General features: G+C 52.0%; 1 protein-coding gene across 7 annotated transcripts in view; it reads left to right on the top strand.

Annotated features, from left to right (window-relative positions):
• COL22A1 (collagen type XXII alpha 1 chain) overlaps nt 1-17,289 on the top strand; it is a 260,852-nt gene that overhangs the window by 103,471 nt on the left and 140,092 nt on the right. For all 7 annotated transcript variants that reach the window (XM_072774627.1, XM_072774624.1, XM_072774626.1 and 4 more), the window contains 6 exons: nt 756-800; nt 9,319-9,372; nt 11,547-11,591; nt 15,795-15,839; nt 16,105-16,134; nt 16,403-16,456. In XM_072774627.1, coding sequence (XP_072630728.1) covers nt 756-800; nt 9,319-9,372; nt 11,547-11,591; nt 15,795-15,839; nt 16,105-16,134; nt 16,403-16,456 — 273 coding nt within the window. The remainder of the gene's footprint in view (nt 1-755; nt 801-9,318; nt 9,373-11,546; nt 11,592-15,794; nt 15,840-16,104; nt 16,135-16,402; nt 16,457-17,289) is intronic.

The following is a 17,289-nucleotide window of genomic DNA, read 5'->3' as shown; positions in this document are numbered from 1 at the left end:
TTTCACTGCATGCCCCACATGTGGCAGAGGCATGCCTGTGTCCTTCTCTGCCCCTGCAAGGCCGTGTGGGGCAGTAGCCTGTAGGCAGAGCTTCTACAAGATTCTTGTGCTAACAACCAGTGATGCAGTCGTTCAGGGACTCATTTATTCATTCAGCAAGTGCTTATGGGTATCAAGTGGTGGGCACGTTCCAGGCTGTGGGGACGCGATGCTGAAGCAATAGGGGCACTGTCCTCGGGGGTCCCCATTCTCCTCAGGGGAGGCAGAGAATGTCTTGCCTTGGCTGATGCTTCTGTAACTCTGTTCAGTGGAGGGGGTTCCTAGCATAGGATCCAGGTGCTGCTCCTGAGGAAGGTGGAGTGGATGCAGGACAGGGCAGGAGCCCTCGCCCCGGAGGAGGTGGAGGGATGTGGCTTAAAGGCACCCAGATTTCTTGATCTGGATTTCGTGATCACCGAGGGATTGCAAGTTCTGGGTGGCAGGGGCACTGGCTCCAAAGCCACATTCCTACCATTGGCCTGGGAAGCTCGAGGGCCAGGGTGAGTTCAAGCCTAGGTGGGAGGACGTGGATAATCTGGGTCGGGAGGCCAGCCCCAAGAGCTCACCTTGCACCCCAAGCCTGAGGGAGGAGTGCAGGGAGAGTCCTGGCAGACAGGCTCTTCCCCCCTCCCGGGGCAGCCTGTCCGTGGGCCCTCAGGCCTTCAGGTCAGAGATGCTGGACTGAGACGTGTTCTGCTCTTCCCCTTTCCCCTCAGGGTCTCCAAGGAGAACGGGGTGAAAAGGGAGCCCGAGGAGAAAAGGTATTTATGAATATCTGCCTCCACTCGTCACCGCAACTTTCCATAGAAAAGAGGAGGAGGGTGCCTGGGACTGATTGCGCTATGCTTCATGAGTCCCATGAAGCTCATGGGTGTCAGCGTGTGTGTGCACATGGGTGCCATGTGTGTGCACATGGGAGCCCATGCGTGTATGCACAAGGGTACCTGTGTGTGTGTGCATGTGGATGTCTGTGTGTGTGCATGTGACAGCCCATGCGTGTGTGTGCACGTGGGAACCCATGCATGTGTGCACAGGGGTGCCTGTGTGTGTGTGTGCATGTGGGAGCCCCTGTGTGTATGAGCACATGGGTGCCTGTGTGTGCACATGGGAGCCCCTGCATGTGTGTGCACATGGGTGCCTGTGTGTGTGTGCACATGGGTGCTTGTGTGTGTGCACGTGGGAGCCCATGCGTTTGTGTGTGCATGTGGGAGCCCATGCATGTGTGCACAGGGGTGCCTGTGTGTGTGCACATGGGTGCCTGTGTGTGTGTGCATGTGGATGTCTGTGTGTGTGTGCACATGGGAGCCCCTGTGTGTATGAGCACGTGGGTGCCTGTGTGTGCACGTGGGAGCCCCTGCATGTGTGTGCACATGGGTGCCTGTGTGTGTGCACGTGGGAGCCCATGCATGTGTGTGCACGTGGGAGCCCATGTGTGTGTGAGCACATGGGTGCCTGTGTGTGTGTACATGGGAGCCCATGCATGTGTGTGCAATGCGTGTGTATGTGATGGTGTGCATGCACATGTGGCAGGTGAGGGCCAGTACAGACGGGGCATTTATTTCCCACCCTAGTGTAAGCTCAGGGCCAGGGGGGCATGGGCTCAGCTCCTGGCTCCTGCAGGCACCACAGCCCCTCACACAGGTGGGTTAGGGTTTCCAGGCCAGGGTGGGGAAGGGGGGTGTTGACGGAGCCCGGGTGCCTTCATGGGCTCACATCTCACTTAGCAAAGTTACATAACTTCTCTGCTCTTCAGTTACCCTGACTCTCAGACCAATGGGAGGGTGAGTGGTGACAGTTGTGTCGGGGACCCACAATTAGCCTCTGTCACCGGGCATCAGGAACGGATCCAAGCTGACACTCTCAAGTGCACACTGCCACAGCGGCCGGCACACTTGAGGGGAACTGGGGGGGGGGTCACCATTCCTTCATAGCATAAGCCAGCTTACCACAAGGTGACCTCAGACCATACCCTTCTGCATGAGCAACTGTCATCAATTGCTCAGGGTCCAGCGGGTGGGAACAGGGCCTGCACAGAGGTGGGCACCGCATCCTCAGGACCCGCAGGCCCGTCCTGCAGATGCAGGGCTGGGACGGAGCCCTCCGTGCCGAGTCACGTCCCAGGTGGGTCTTCAGAGTTTCCCCCTGTTCTGTCCTCAGTGATACGCGTTCCTCTCACCATATAAGAAGTTTTGAAATCATTATTTTAATTTTATATCAGTGCACTTGGAAAATAAGAAAAACGAGCTTATAATCTCACCATCCTGATACAACTATGGGGAGCACTTTGGCCTGTTTTCTGTCGGATTTGTTCTTATGTATCTGATTTCCTGTTACATAGACACACATAAGGTGTTCGGCTTTGCCGCCTGGCCTGTCGTTCCTACATGTGGTATTTCTGCCCCGTGCTGCTGTGAAGTTTTTGTGACTCATTTTATTTTTTATTATTTTTTTAAAGATTTTTATTTATTTATTCACGAGAGACACACACAGAGAGGCAGAGACACAGGCAGAGGGAGAAGCAGACGCCCTGCAGGGAGCCTGATGTGGGACTCGATCCCGGGACCTGGGGATCACGCCCTGAGCCAAAGGCAGAAGCTGAACCCTGAGCCCCCCAGGTGCCCCTCTGTGACTCAGTTTAAAAGCCTGCACGGCGTTCTGACGCATGGATACATGGTGATTTATGCTCCCATCCCCCGGTTATTGATCACCTAGGGTTGTTCCTAGCTTTTCGTGATCAAGAATAATGCTCGGGTGAATATTTTTAAGCCGACAGCCATATTTATTTAGTTAGTTTTCAAATTTAGGTTTATTTCCTTAGGCTGCTTCCCTGGAAGTGAGATCACCAGTCAAAGAACGTGGGTCTGTGCATGGCCCTTGAAGCACAGTGCCGCGTCACTTTCCAAAAGATTCTTGAGAATCCAGGGAGGCAGGGCCTCGGGGGTATCCCACCTCAGGCTCCGAAGCATGATTCGTGTTTGCATATTAAATTTTCATCATTATAAGTGAAAAAAGAAAAAAAGCAAAATCTCTTACCCCCTGGTCATTGGGATTTGCATCTCTTTTGAGATGTTTTGATGTGGTCACAAATGTGCGTGCCCGGAGACCTCCTTTCTATAGCCCTGTGCCCCTTCCTTTACATGGCAGGGACCTGGAGGTGGCATTTGGAAGAACCAAGACTTCAGGCACAGGGTGGTGTGGCTTGACAGGCAACTCTGGTACTTGAGAGAACGAGGAGGCAGGGTTTGGGGAACTAACCCTATAGAAGGGCGGGGGTATAAGACGGCAAGAGCGGAGCTCAGGTTTGGTGTCCAAAGTGCACGGTGAGCGCAGCACTGATGCTGGATGAAAGCCCGATGTGTGGAGTTCTCCCTTGGTGGTCACCTGAGGGCACAGAGACCCTGGCCTGGGGTTCAAAACAGGCCTCCCCATGCAGCCTCCCCCAAGCTCCTACTGAGGCTTGTCCACTTAGTGCCCCTAGGAGCCCTGCAGTTTGCACCCTGACTAGTCATTTGCGTCAAGTTCGTCTCTCTTTCCCGTGTACACATGGAGACCCCTCGCCGTGTGGGTGCAGTGCTCACGCCGTATTCGTCTCTGAGTCCTCCCTCCCCAAGGGAGCACCCGCCACTGAGCACACGGCCCGTCTCCTACATGGACGTGTGGATGCAGCACTGGGCTCGGGGGATGAGCGATGAAGGAACCAGGTGACAGGTTGGCCTTCACCATCCAACTTCACTTGGTGGATGAACTTGGACTTTTTTAGAGAATGTGCAAGGTGGATGAACTTGGACTTATTTAGAGAACGTGCAAGGTGGATTCGGAAGGTGCATTTTAGCACCTAGGCTTGGGTGATGTCACAGGGCTGGATGGGAACGTTAGCTAGGAAATGCCACAGAGAGAAGGCTCCGGGGGCCAGAGCAGGAACGTAGCACAATCCAGAAGATGCTCTGCTGAGCTTCCTGGTTGCAGCAGCTCCAGCCGCACTTCTGGAGACCAGTGAGTTTGGGTTCCCCAGGGTTTCGGTGGAGGCTGCAGTGCCAAGCTGAGGACTCTTCACAAGCCTGGTAAGAGCCAGCTCCGCCACGTAGGGGCTGCGGCAGCCGCGGGGTTGACCAGAACCTCTGTTTCCTCATCTACAAAGTGGAAATATTCATGTCTTCCCCCAAAGCTCATCGGGAGGTCGGACAAGAGGACAGAAGCAAAGTGTCCAGCATGTCACCAACATTTCCACGCATACTTCCTTGCCCCGCCTGGGTTTCAGGGGAACGGCGGTCTCTGCACACTCAGTGCTTTGTTCTTCTTGCCAGAACTCGGCTTGGAGGTGACTGCTTTCCCCCCATGCAGCATTGGGCTGCTTTTCCAGCAAGCTTTTAGAGTCTTGTGTTGAGACTTTTGTCCAGCCAAGAAATGGTACATTTCTATCAAAATCCTAAATCATCTCTTTCTAGAGAAGCCTGGAGATCTCTCCTTATTTTCAATTGGGGAAACCGAGCCCAGAGGCTATTTCCTGATGCCATGTGGCCCATTATAAAGATAGCAAGTGCTGGAAACATCTCATTCCCAATGTGAGCTTTCCCCTCCACGCCACACCAGGCCTGAAGCGTTACCAGAAATGTAGGACAACAGACGTTCCCCTGAACTCTCTCTGCAGATTGCTCACAGCCCTGCCCCCTGTGAGGTGTCCCCTCACAGGGAAGTTCAGAAAGTGGAGGGTCACCTTCAGGGAAGGCCTAGGAGAGGACGTTCGGCCAATGTCCCCATTGGCCTGGCTCCCTGGGCTGCTCCAGGTGGCTCACTGAGGCAGAGAGGAGGCCCTGCATGATGCTTCTGGAGCCAGCCTGCCAGGGTTTTGAATCCCAGCTCTGGGCTCTGCAAACAGGGTCACCTTTGGAGAGTAATTTAACATCTGTGTTTCAGGTTTCCTCAACACTGAGAGTAACTGTATTACAGAAGATGAGGATCTACTGCATTAATGTTTGTAAAACGGGTAGAACAGTCCTGGGTGTCATGTGCCATATGCAGAGGGTAGGGAGACGGAAAGCAGGCCAGGCAGAGAGAGACAGGGAAAGATCCACGGAGAGAAGGGGAAGTGTGAGCCTGGGCTCTGCTGGCTCAGCTTTGGGCATATTCCAACTTCCTTGCTGCCCTTCTGGTCGACTCTGAGGAGAGCTGGTCCCTTCTCTACACCTTGACTTCCCCATTTGTCAAGAAGCCTGGACTACATCATCCCTTCGGCTGCTTTCCAGTTCTTACATCTGATGGGTACTTACAACAGTTTATTTCCTCGCAGACCTCTCTGATATCTTACCTCAGCAAGAAGGAAGTTTCCATCTGCCTCCGAGACAGGCCCATCGGTTGCCTGGCCTTGTGCGGCTTGGAGCCAAGCCACCCAGAGCCACTGCCCATCCATTACCGAGCCCGCCTCCAGACGGCCCCGTGGTGGGGCGCTCTGTGTACAGTGGGGGACGGTCCTTGAGGCATCTTCCAGAAGGTGCCTCTGCAGACACAGAGGGCGTGGAGGCTCTGCAGGCATAAAGCGTCCTGGTGATGGAGGGCAGTAGAGCCCAAGTGGACCGAGCAGGTCTACGGAGCCTGTGGCAGCTGGCAGGGTGCAAGGGGAGTCCATCAGAAGGGGGGGAACCCACTCTGTAAGGGGCCAGGAGGTGGATGCGGTGGGCATCCTGCTCTGTCTGGAAACCCGAGCTCCCAGGACAACTTTGGGTGGATGTGACGCCCACACTCCTGAGCCCCCTGGGGTGAGGCGGAGCCAGGGCACAGCCGCCCCAGTAAACTGCTACCAGTGGCTTTGGGATCAGAGACAAGAGATGCTCTCACTCTGGGCACTCACACAAGCTCCTCAGCCCACGTCCTGATGCAGCGGTGCCTGTCCCAGTGGCTCTGGGGGTCACGGGGGGCACACTGTGAAGGCAAGCACAGCCCCTGGCCCTGGGAGGGCCTTCCTAAATAGTAACGAGACCAAGTGGGGGCTTCGGACTGCCTGAGGCCGTAATCTGTCCTGGGGGCACCGGCCCCACCTCTGCTGACAGTGAGAATCCCCTTCAATCCTCCTCCGGGGCGGCCCAGGGGAGCTGCCCACCAGGTCTCACAGTGACAGGCGTTTGCTCAACACCCCCTGGGTGCTGGGGTCACGGAGGCGCCTTCCCTCTTTCACACGGTAAAGGCTTCCTGTGGCAAGTGCCCAGCATACACACCCCACACGCCTGCCCCCAGTGCCGTCCAGGCCACCACCACCACCCGAGAGCGGTCAAGGCCACCAGGCCGCCTCCAGGCCTGAGCCAGGGTGGCTCTCCAGGGCAATGGGGCCCGAGCTGCCACTGCTGTCTGAGATCCGGAACCGCAGCAGGAGGATGAGGCCTGGGGGGGGCGGAGGTCCTGGGAAGGGTGTGGAACTCTCCAGAGCTTCCTGGGCAGGAGTGATTCCATGAATGCAAGACATTCCTCCTTTGAGTTGAGCGTCCCAGGGTGACACCCTTTAACCTCTTAGGGCTCACTGGACGGTGGAATGAGAGCCTGCCTGTGCAGCCGGTACCTGAAGGTGCTCAGGACGCGGGTGGGCTCCGGTCCCCTCTGCATGGAGCACACCCCCTGTCAGTTAAGGACTGTGAGTGTCCGAAGAGGTCTTAGGGTTCTTGGAATACAGCCACCTTTCTTCTGTTCTCGCTTTTTACGATTTCAACCCAGCGAGGAGGTTGAATCTCAGAGCGGTGTAGACCCTGCAGGTGGCAGCCCGCGTTGGTGGAAAACAAGATCAGAACTGAGTTCCCTGGCCCCTGGCTCCTCACTCTCTTCCACCCCCCTTCCGTCCTCTGGTCGTTCACATCACACCCTCCTGGCTCGTGAACTTCCTGACTGCTGGCCCCTGCAGCTGGCTTCTCTTTTCCCTCCTTCCTCATCCTACGTGGTCACTCTGTTTTGCTTAACCAGCTTTTAACATGACACCTTCCAGGTGCCACACGTTGTTCTAAGCCTTTTGCATATATTAGCTCACCCAATCCTCAGAGCAGCTGTCAGAGGTAGCTGCTGTATTTGTAGACTGGAAACTGAGTCATGGAGATGCTACGTGTCCCGTCCTAGGTCACACAGCTTGGGAGGGGGAGAGCCAGGCTTTGCATCCGAGTTTTGGGATCAGCTGTGACCGCCTGTACTCCACACCCCCCAGGGCCCTGGCTGCCACCATCTGCGGGGAACCAGGCATGTGGTCAGCTGTCCAAACCCTGTCCCCTGTCGTGCTTATGTGGTCAGTGCAATGGTGGCAAGACCAACAAAGTCCAACAATAGCAGGACAGATGTAAGTGTCAGGTCTTTAGGTGGGACCTGCCCTTTTTAGTTCTGCCTCTGACCCCCTTCTTCCATTTGCTTCTACCCATCTCATGCCCCAGATGGGCTTCTAGGGGCGTGTCAGTTAGAGACCCTGCTCCATAGATGGCTGTCTTCCGTCTTCTGTGTCTCTGTCTCTGCTCTCCCTCAGCTTCTCTCCCCCCCCCCCCCCCCATCCACCCTGTGCTGGCCATTGTCTTTCTCATCCCCCTGCCGGGGGACACACACATCTGCTAGGACTCCAGCTCTGTCTCACCTGGTGCTCTGGGTCTGTCCCACCTGGCACTCCAGCTGTTTCCCACCTGGCAGTCCATCTCTTTCCCACCTGGTGCTCTGGGTCTGTCCCATCTGCAGTCCAGCTGTGTCCCACCTGGTACTCTAGCTCTGTCCCTGGCAGTCCAGCTCTGTCCCACTTGGAGCTGCGGGTCTGTCCCACCTGTAGTCCAGCTCTGTCCCACCTGGCCCTGCTCTCTACCTGCTGGCCAGAGACACAGGTGGCTCACTGGCAGTGCATCTGCAGCTGTCCTGAGTTGCATTAGGAGAAATTCTGCTTTTGGGCTTCAGCGATCTTGTTATGTAGGTGCAAGGGTGTAAGAAATGGGGCTTGAGCAATAGGCAGCACTGTCCCCTTTAAGGTAAGCCTGGTAAAATTATACATGGTCAACATGTTTTTTGTTTTGTTTTGCTTTGCTCTGCCTGGGAAAGTGCCCCCTTCAGGGGTGACATTCAGCGGGCTGGCCCTCTCTAAGGAAGAGAGCTCTGTGATGCCAGGAGCCCCTTGTCTTCATTCATGGCCCCATCACAAAGCTTCTGCCTGACTCTGGTCTCCATCTCTAAGGTCAATTTTCTCACCTATGATGTGAGAGGATGGGATTCCATGGGTTCTGAGATCTTGCCAGCTCGATGGAAGAGACCCACAGGCTGTGGATAGTAGAAATAGAGGAAGAAGGGTCGAGAGACCCAGGTTCTGGTGCCAGTGCAAGCATTGCACTGGGGTTGAGTGGTTTTCTGGCTGGGCCTCAGTTTCCCCATCTGCTGTCGGCCCTCCCTCCCACCAACCTGATGATGTGTGGAGGAAGAGAACATTGCTGACTCATTCCTTAGTCATGGATGTCTTCCCAGGAAGGGATTATCATCTTCCCCATGACACGTGGTTAAGAGAAACAGCCTCAGAGGTGACGAGACTTGCCCAGGATTACACAGCTAAGAAAGACAAGCCCCACTCTGAGCACAAGCAGATGGGTGGGCATTAGAGGGCTGCGTGGATGATTGCTTCCCCTTAGCCAGCAATTCACTTTTAATTCCAAGCACTGGGAATGCAGCGGATGCTCATACATATCCGCTGGATGAATGAACGATGTGTAAATATGCTCACAGTTTTATGAACTGTGTTACAAACCCCACAAGTCCATTATTTTGTTTGGCTTTATGAGATGAAGAGACTGTGTGTGGGACACCTGGGTGGCTCAGTGGTTGAGTGTCTGCCTTCAGCTCAGGGCGTGATCCCAGGATCCAGGATCGAGTCCCACATTGGGCTTCTTACGGGGAGTTTGCTTCTCCCTCTGCCTGTGTCTCTCATGAATGAACAAATAAAATCTTAAAAAAAAAAAAAAAAAGAAACAACTGTGTGGTTCAGAGAGGCAAGGTGGCCTTGCCTTGGTCACAGATTGGGGAAAGGCAAAACAGATTTCGGAATCTGGATTCTCTGACCTGTAATGTATGCACATTGAGCCCCAATGCCCATAAATTCTAGGCTGGTGTGTGTGTGTGTGTGTGTGTGCGTGTGTGTGTGTGTGTGTATGTTTGGGTCTCCAGTAACCGGAAACACTGGGTAGAGAGTAAAAGGTTAGCACAGTTGGACACTAAGGGCCTTTGCATCTCATGGCACTGACCACAAGGAGGCCCATTTGTTCTTCACCTCTTCATTTTTCTTCCTCTTGCCAGGGGGAGCGAGGCCTGGATGGATTCCCCGGGAAGCGTGGAGAGACAGGAGAGCAGGTAAGTAGGCATGGGCTCGGCTTTATTAGAAGACAGGAGACTGATGCAAAGCTCTGTAGGGCCTGAATGCCTTGGTGTCCGGTTCAGCTGGAGGCTCCGGGAGGCCTAGGGACCAGACCCCCGCTTATGGTCACCAGTGGATCCTCCAGCACCAGGGGGTGGGGATCCCAGAGAGCACAGCCCCTTCCATCCTTTCTAACCACGGTAAAGGCCATGGATGGCGTGCATGTGTTCAAAGTGATATATTCATTGCAGGCTCTTCTGCAAGAGTTAAGGATTACAAACAACCTGGAAGCTCATCAGTAAGGAACAAGTCAAAAGAATCAGGGTGTGTAGTTACAGGGGAATATTACGAAGCCATGGAAATTAATGCAGCTCCTCATGCACTGGTGGGGATGATCTGTGCGATATGTCTTGAGTGAAAATACAGGCAAGTGTAGAATGCTGTGGAAAAGAGCATCTAGGACATACGCAGACATGTGCCCTCCTTGGGAGGACGCTCCGGAAACTGATCACCTGCTTTCCTTACTCGTTGCCTCTGGAGGAGCCTCCTCAGTGGCTGGCGGGTGGGACCAGAAGGGGATTTTTATGCACATAAATTCTGAACCATGGGAATGTGTGATCCGTGAAAGTAAATTTAAGTATTTAAATGGTTAGAATGAAATAAAACCTAAAATTCTACATCTGCCTGAAGACATTTGGGAAAATCTTTTTATAACATAAACATATTAATATATGCTTATGTTATATATTAATCTGTGCAATATAACATATTAATATAGCAGTCGATTATTATGTTCATTTTCTTAGGTTTATCGATAAAGTAATCAGACACATTAGCTGTATTTGATATATTCATTCCTTAAATGTATTCATTTCAATATATTAATATAAATTAAATTTATGGTGAATCCCATCAACCCAAAATAACATCTTGATTTTTTAATTTATTTTTTGTAATTTATTTTTTTATTAGTGTTCAATTTGCCAACATATAGAATAACACCCAGTGCTCATCCCATCAAGTGCCCCCCTCAGTGCCCTTTATTGACAATAAATTGGAATAATACCTTTTATGTCTCACTGCCCCCCCTTAGCATTATGTCATAAACGTGTAACTATTTTCCTAAATATTCACCAGGGATGGGACTCAAATGACTGCTTAGTGTTCTGTGGTGTGAACATGCCAGCATTTATTCATATTTATTGCGTGCCGCCCCTGCACCAGGGCCAACTCCTCACGCTGGAAGTGCCCACCTGGTGACGGCCCAGAAAGCAAAGGCCTTTCCTCACGGCAGTGAGCCAGCATGTAGTGAGATACTGATGGGATGGAGGCAGCAGAGGACGGGGTTTGGAGAAATAGGAACAGCAAGTGTCACCAGGGTCTCCTCCTACGAGGAGGCATTAGGTCTCTTCTGATCGTTGGCTGTTTATAGGAAGAAAGGAAGAGCGAGAGCTCGCATGTACGTCTCTGAGCACACCTGTGCCTTTAGGATGAATTCCTAAGAAAGCCATTTGTCAATAGGATGGACATTGGTTGTCCAACTGCCTTCCAGATTCCCCCTCCTCTTATGAGGAGGCTCATAGGAGGGCTCCCCAGGGGTGAGTGGCTCCAGGCCCATCCTCACTTGCTCTCTGGTGGGAGCTTGACCTGCCTGGCTCTCCACTGGGACCCCCTTGGAAGGCTTCTTGGTGAGAACCCCTGAAGAGGAGGCAGGCTCGTCTTCAGCATCCCTTACACCAGCCCTCTGGGTCCTGGGTTTGCCCTGCTGCACTAATTGATCCTGGTCCAGAGTCCAGGCAGCCCTGCAGGCCCCCTCCCTTGCCCCTGGGGACTCAGCTGGTCCTCAGTGCCCTCTGAGCAGATGCTGGGTGCCTACTTCCTGCCTCTCACCTGGAATCTCCCCAGACACATCCCCTGTATCCCTCGAGAAGTGGTCCTTGTCCCTCAGAATGGGCGCTCCACAGCACAGTTTCAGCTGGGTCCAGAGGGGACCATGCAGGACATGGCATTTGGCAGCCGATGGGGAGAGAATTTTCCAGCAATCAGCAGTGTCCAGAAGTGTGGTCTGTGCCTTCTGGGGTGAAGGCAGATTACAGTTTTGGAGCTGCATGGCCTGCAGCTCTTCCTCTGCCCTCACTTCCACTGACAGCCTTCCTTTCCCTTCCTCTAGGGAAGACCTGGCCCTCCTGGTGTGGCAGGACCCCAGGGACAGAAGGTAAGCCAGGCCTGGGGTGAGAAGGGCTTTGGGCTCCGGGCAGGTGGTGTGTGTGCTGCTGCCCGTACAAATCAGGGCCCCAGGGGGAATGAGGGGGCCAGGCTGGTGTCTTGGGAACAAAGTGCAGACAGAGGTGATGAGCTGGGCCTCAGGAACTCAGCCCCCACGAAATTTCTGGTTATTTAAAATTTGTTTTTCTACTCCGAGGAATAAAAAAGAAAAAAAAAGCATATAAAAACAGAACAAAACAAAAATCCCTGTTATGTAATATCCAGACGTATTAAAATATTATGCTACTTAAAATTGCCTTTTGGACTCAGGCAGGCTGTGAATAAATACCAAACAACATCGTACAGACTCCTCCCCCCTTTCTCCATTTCTCCATTTCTCTGCAGCACTTTTTTAAAAAAAAAGTTGGCCTTTTTTTTTTTTTTTTTTTTTGCCCAAATCATAATTCTGAAAATGTACTAGATCTTTCATAAACAGAATGAAGATTGCATCTCATCATACTGGCCATCTCCTTTAGAACATTCTCTCAAGAAAGCTTAACTCAATAAATTTGCTGCTCAGAATTTCTGTTTTCTCAGTGGAAAAAAACACATGTTAAGAGTCTTGGCAAATTGTGAATGCTCTGAAAATGAAGATAATAGCCTTCCCAAGCATTCAGGGTGGCAGGGAAGACCAAGTAGGTACTGTGTGTCCTGGGTTCTCATGGGGGTACCTGGGATCTCATGGTATCACGAGTTCCAGATTCTTTGGGAGGCCCCTGGGAAACGCATCCGATGTGGGGTTGAAGAATAGCCAGGGACCCGAAGGGAGGAGGAATCCAGGTAAACTAAGGCAGGTGCAGCCCGAGGAGCATCACTCGGACTCCATCACTCTGCAGAGCTCAGGTGAATGTCACACCGCCTGACACGCACGCGTCCCAGCGAAGTCTGAGAACAAAAGAGGAGAGGAAGACTGGTCTACTCTTTGTAGAAGCAGACAGGTTATGTGTTATAAATAATCAAACAGACCCACAGGCTAAAGAAGCCTCACCTTAGGCGTGGCTGCTGGAGAGCGTTGCTGTCTCCCAAACTTGCTCACTTGGGCTTCAGTTCTGAGTTAAATTATTCCCTCTCCTAAGTATTTTTAGCGTTGAGATCTATATTGTTATATTATCTTGGCATCAGGATTTTAATATATTCTCACAGTTCCTTGACAGGGGATGCTAAATTCTAAAATAAGTAGTGTATTTCAAGTCACTAAGAGGGAGTGATCCTTGAGGTTTGGATGTGGGTGATTCCTGCTACCGTGTGTGTGTGTGTGTGTGTGTGTGTGTGTGTGTGTCTGCCTACCACGTGGTGGCTGACCGCAGAGCCCAGGCTCAGGGAGGCACTGTTTATGCCAGGTTAAACTCCATGCTTGTGTTGGTTATATCTTGATAGTGGCGACCTTCCTGACCCTTAGAAGCATAAAGCAACAATCATGTGGCCTCATGCAGTCTCTGAAGGCCGGGATCTAGGTACATGGTGTACACACGGTTGGGTCGTCCTGGTCTGGGGTCTTCTGTGAGGTAGTGGCTGGGCTGCCAGCCGTGCTGTGGTTAGCTGAAGAATCTGCTTCTCAGCTCACACACATGGTTTTTGTCAGGCCTACGTTCCGTGGTGGCTGCCGGCCAAAGGCTTTGCTTCCTCATTACATGGCCTCTCCATAGGGCTGCTCACAGAAGGGGAAGTGGCCTCCCTTGGAGTGAGCTGTGAGTGACCTGAGGTCGGGGTGAGGGGCTCCACACGGAAGCCACCATCATGCTCATAGCCTCACCTTAGAGGCCACCCAGCGTCCTTCCTGCTGTGTGCTGTGGGTCCCATAGCCTAGCACTGGTACCTGTGGGGGTCACCACAAGGGTGTGAGGACCAGGAGGCGGGGGCCACTGGGGGCCCCTGGGGATGCTGACTGCCTTTGCAGAAATACACTACTTACATAATGCAAAGGAATGACTCGAGGACAGACTCTTGGTTTCTTGGTTATTACTTACTAGCTTTTAGGCCTTGAACATGTTACTACGCTAGCAGGTAGCGTGGCCGAGTGGTCTAAGGTGCTGAATTAAGTTACTACCCATTCCCCATGCTTTAGTCTCCTTGTCTCCATGATGGGAAAGAGTGTCAGCAGGGAAAAGCTTGAATCTCAGTCCTTCAGACAAAGCCAGGCTGATGTAAAGGCTCCAATGTCTATTAGCTACAAGCACACAACATTATGGATGAACCACAGGATCTTAGTTTTCCTTATTAGTGATTTCATGTGTCAGGACATTGGCTCTCCAATTCTGTAAAATGACCTGAGCAAATGAGAAAGCCCCGATCGATTAATTTCCTGTCATTAAAAATTCACTTTTGTGGTGTGAGGATGATGGTGATCATGATGGGTATAACAATAAACACAACAAAAGTAAACATGATAGTGAGGCATAGCGTAAATGGAAGAAAGGAGATGCCATCATCTCCAAACCCAAAATATTCAGGATGCTCCCATATATGACTACCCAGTTACCTCTCCTTTATATCTGTTTATAGAATAGAAAATAAGGTAGACCCACAAACATTACAGTAGAGCTGAGAATGGCTTCTGATAGTCATATTGCTAAAATATATTTTTTAAGATTTTATTTATTTATTCATGAGAGACACGGAGAGAGAGGCAGACATAGGCAGAGGGAGAAGCAGGCTCCCCGCGGGAAGCCTGATGTGGGGCTCAATTCCAGGACCCAGGGGTCACGCCCTGAGCCGAAGGCAGATGCTCAGCCACTGAGCTACCCAGGTGCCTCATTACCAAAGTATTAATAAGGTTTATGGGAGCATGGGGAAAACATAATCCTGCTCATGGAGGTTGAAAGATGCTCATGGGGAAATGGAAAGATGTGCCAGCCAGATTCTGAGGGCCTGGAGATCATCGTGTATATGTCACGGAAGCTTCTAGAGACGATACACAATGGTAAAAAGAATGGTGTGTGTGTGTGTGTGTGTGTGTGTCTATGTCTATGTGGACGGTGGTGCCGTGGAGAGAAAAAACTAGAACAGAAAGATGTTGCTGAGATAGGAGCTATTATTGTGGGAGACAAAGAGGAAGGTAGAGCAAGGAAGGCTGACACCCATTAATGATGTACCTTCCTCTCCATTTTGCTGTGCAGCCAAAACCACTCTATGATAAAGTTGATTAAAAGAACATGTAGTTGGGATCCTAGAAAAAATGCCTGATGCTGTGTAAACAGAGATGTTTTCCAAGTCTTGGGCAGCCAGTGGGGACAGCGGGGTTGTTTAGGGTCAGAGATAACCTGCCCTGTCCATGTGACAAGACCTCGAGTGGAGCACAGGATGACACGTGTGCCCGAGTCCCTCCTTCTGACTCCTCAGCATTGGGACTTACGAGATGCTTTTTGTGCTTATCCAGCAAATCAGTCATTCTGTGCCAGCTTATTCAGCGTTAGTTTCTTCGTGCTTCCCCATGCTCTCTGGGGCTTGGTCCCCAAGTCATGTGTAAGGACATTGGCGGCAAATCATGCTCTTGTTTAGCCATGGGGCATGAAGGTTGTAGCAGTGAAGATTTTTCTGTTGCCACAGTCAACAAATATGCCCCACACAGAACCAAGACATAGCTCACACCCTGGAAATGTGATGTACCCACAGCCATCGTAGGCCAGGTGATCCGGAGGTCATGGGGAAGGGGACACGAAGCAAGTCTTTGGTACATCATGACTTGGTGAAAACAGATGGGAGTGATCACAGCATGGGTTACATATGTGATAGACATTGAATGCTGACCACGTGCTGAACCAGGGACTTGGCACAAAGGATGCGCCATAAGGTGTAGTCGCCATGCTGGCTATGTCCAGTCTGGTGCCTGGTACGAGCATGTGCTAGTGGAACAAGAGGTGCTCTCGAGCAGGAAACAGCTGTGAGAGCAGCAACCAGATGTAGGCCCTGGGCAGGATGTGCCCAAAAGGGGCAATAAGGCCTCTTTGGTCTTGATACAGAGATAAGAATTAGACCCAGAAAATCCGAGAGGAGGGAGAAAGACCCAGCATGGTGGCAGCATGAGGTGGAGCATGGAGGAGGAAGTGGTCCCGTGGACCTTGGGTAGATAAGCAAGGGCCCCAGAGGGGTGGGGACCGGCAGAGGAAGGTGGCAGAAAGTACGCCATTGAAATGTCTGTCATTTTTCTGTGCAGGGTGACGTGGGGCCTGCAGGTCCTCCTGGTGTCCCGGGCTCTGTGGTAAGTGTCCAGGCATCCCAGGGGGGCTGGAATCGCAGACTGACGCTGATGGAATTGGGTGTTTGGGAGAGTCCTTGCCTCTAGAAATGAGGAGGAGCTCATCTGACCACTCGAGCCAGATACGGGGCTTTCAACACTAAAAATGGGGTACGATCTGAGAAGTTCCTGCATTACGGCAGGCTGTGTGAATACCCCCGATGAAGCTGTGGGGAGTGGCTGTTGGGAAAACGTCACCACCTTTGCTGACGCGTGGTTTGTCATACAGGTGCAGAGAGAGGGTCTGAAGGGCGAGCAGGTAAGGGGAACGCGGGTCCTCCCCCTGTGGGGCTCTAGGTGGGGGCAGAGGTAGAAAGGCCACAGCCATAGGGTTGAAGCTGCTTATGGACTCAGATGGAACCTTCCAGAGATGGGTCAAGTTGATTTTGCACCAGGAATGCAGATCCCCATTCTGTATCTCTGGGCTCCTTTTGGGAACCCTGGATGTAGACTCTGAGTCAGCAAAGGGTCATGAGTCACGGGGAAGAGGGAGCCATGACTAATGCATATTTGGCTTCTATTACCAGGGAGCTCCAGGACCACGGGGTCACCAGGGCCCACCTGGGCCACCAGGAGCTCCGGTAAGTCACCCTCCCAGCCCGGGTTCTGCTCTGAACACCTCTAGGTCTGGAAACCAGTGGTTTTCCCCTACTGAGCTCTGTGGCATTGCAGAAGCTGGTTCCACCCCCGCCCCCCCCACTCCAGGTAATAGGTGGTGGTGTCACCAGCATGTGAGGGAGCAAGCTGAGCCCTGATTAGTGAACTTCCCATTAACGGCCACAGATCAGACAGTTAGCAAGTGCAGAGCTGAAATTGAAACCCAGGCAGCCCACCTCCCCAGCCCCCAGGTCCTAAAAAGGCTGTGAGTGGGGTTTCTGGTACACAGTCTGGTTTTTTAGGTTCCTTTTTTTTTTTTTTTTTAAAGTAGACTCCAGTCTAGTGGAGCTTGAACCCACAACCCTGAGATCAAGAGTCACATGCTCTACCGACTGAGCCAGACTGGCACTCCTTGGTTTCCTCTTAGATAAACTGGGGTAAGAGCATTGACATTGAGGTGCCAGGCGAATCTTTTCCAGGGCATATTTGCTCCTCCTGTGTTTCTGATTCAAACTGACTTTGCAGTGGCCGGGAAGGCTTCAGCCTTTGGGTTCTCTACTGTAACAAATTCAGCCATATGTAAATAACCATTTGGGAAGACGCCCTGCAAGAGGGACTCTGATCATTCAGTGTTGTGAGTTTAGATACTAAGGATAATTAATGAGCATACAGTCAATTCCACAGGTCAATGATTATACCATGCTCCTCCTGGCAACATGCCATGGCTCCTTTCAAATTAACGTATTTTATCGAAGGAAATAAGACAACTCTTATTTTGAAATGTCCATAAATCAAATTGATATGAGGCCATCAGGGC

Source organism: Canis lupus, chromosome 14, assembly GCF_048164855.1.
Source record: "Canis lupus baileyi chromosome 14, mCanLup2.hap1, whole genome shotgun sequence".
NCBI lineage: Eukaryota > Metazoa > Chordata > Mammalia > Carnivora > Canidae > Canis > Canis lupus.
This window is presented reverse-complemented; position numbering and strand designations above follow the sequence as displayed.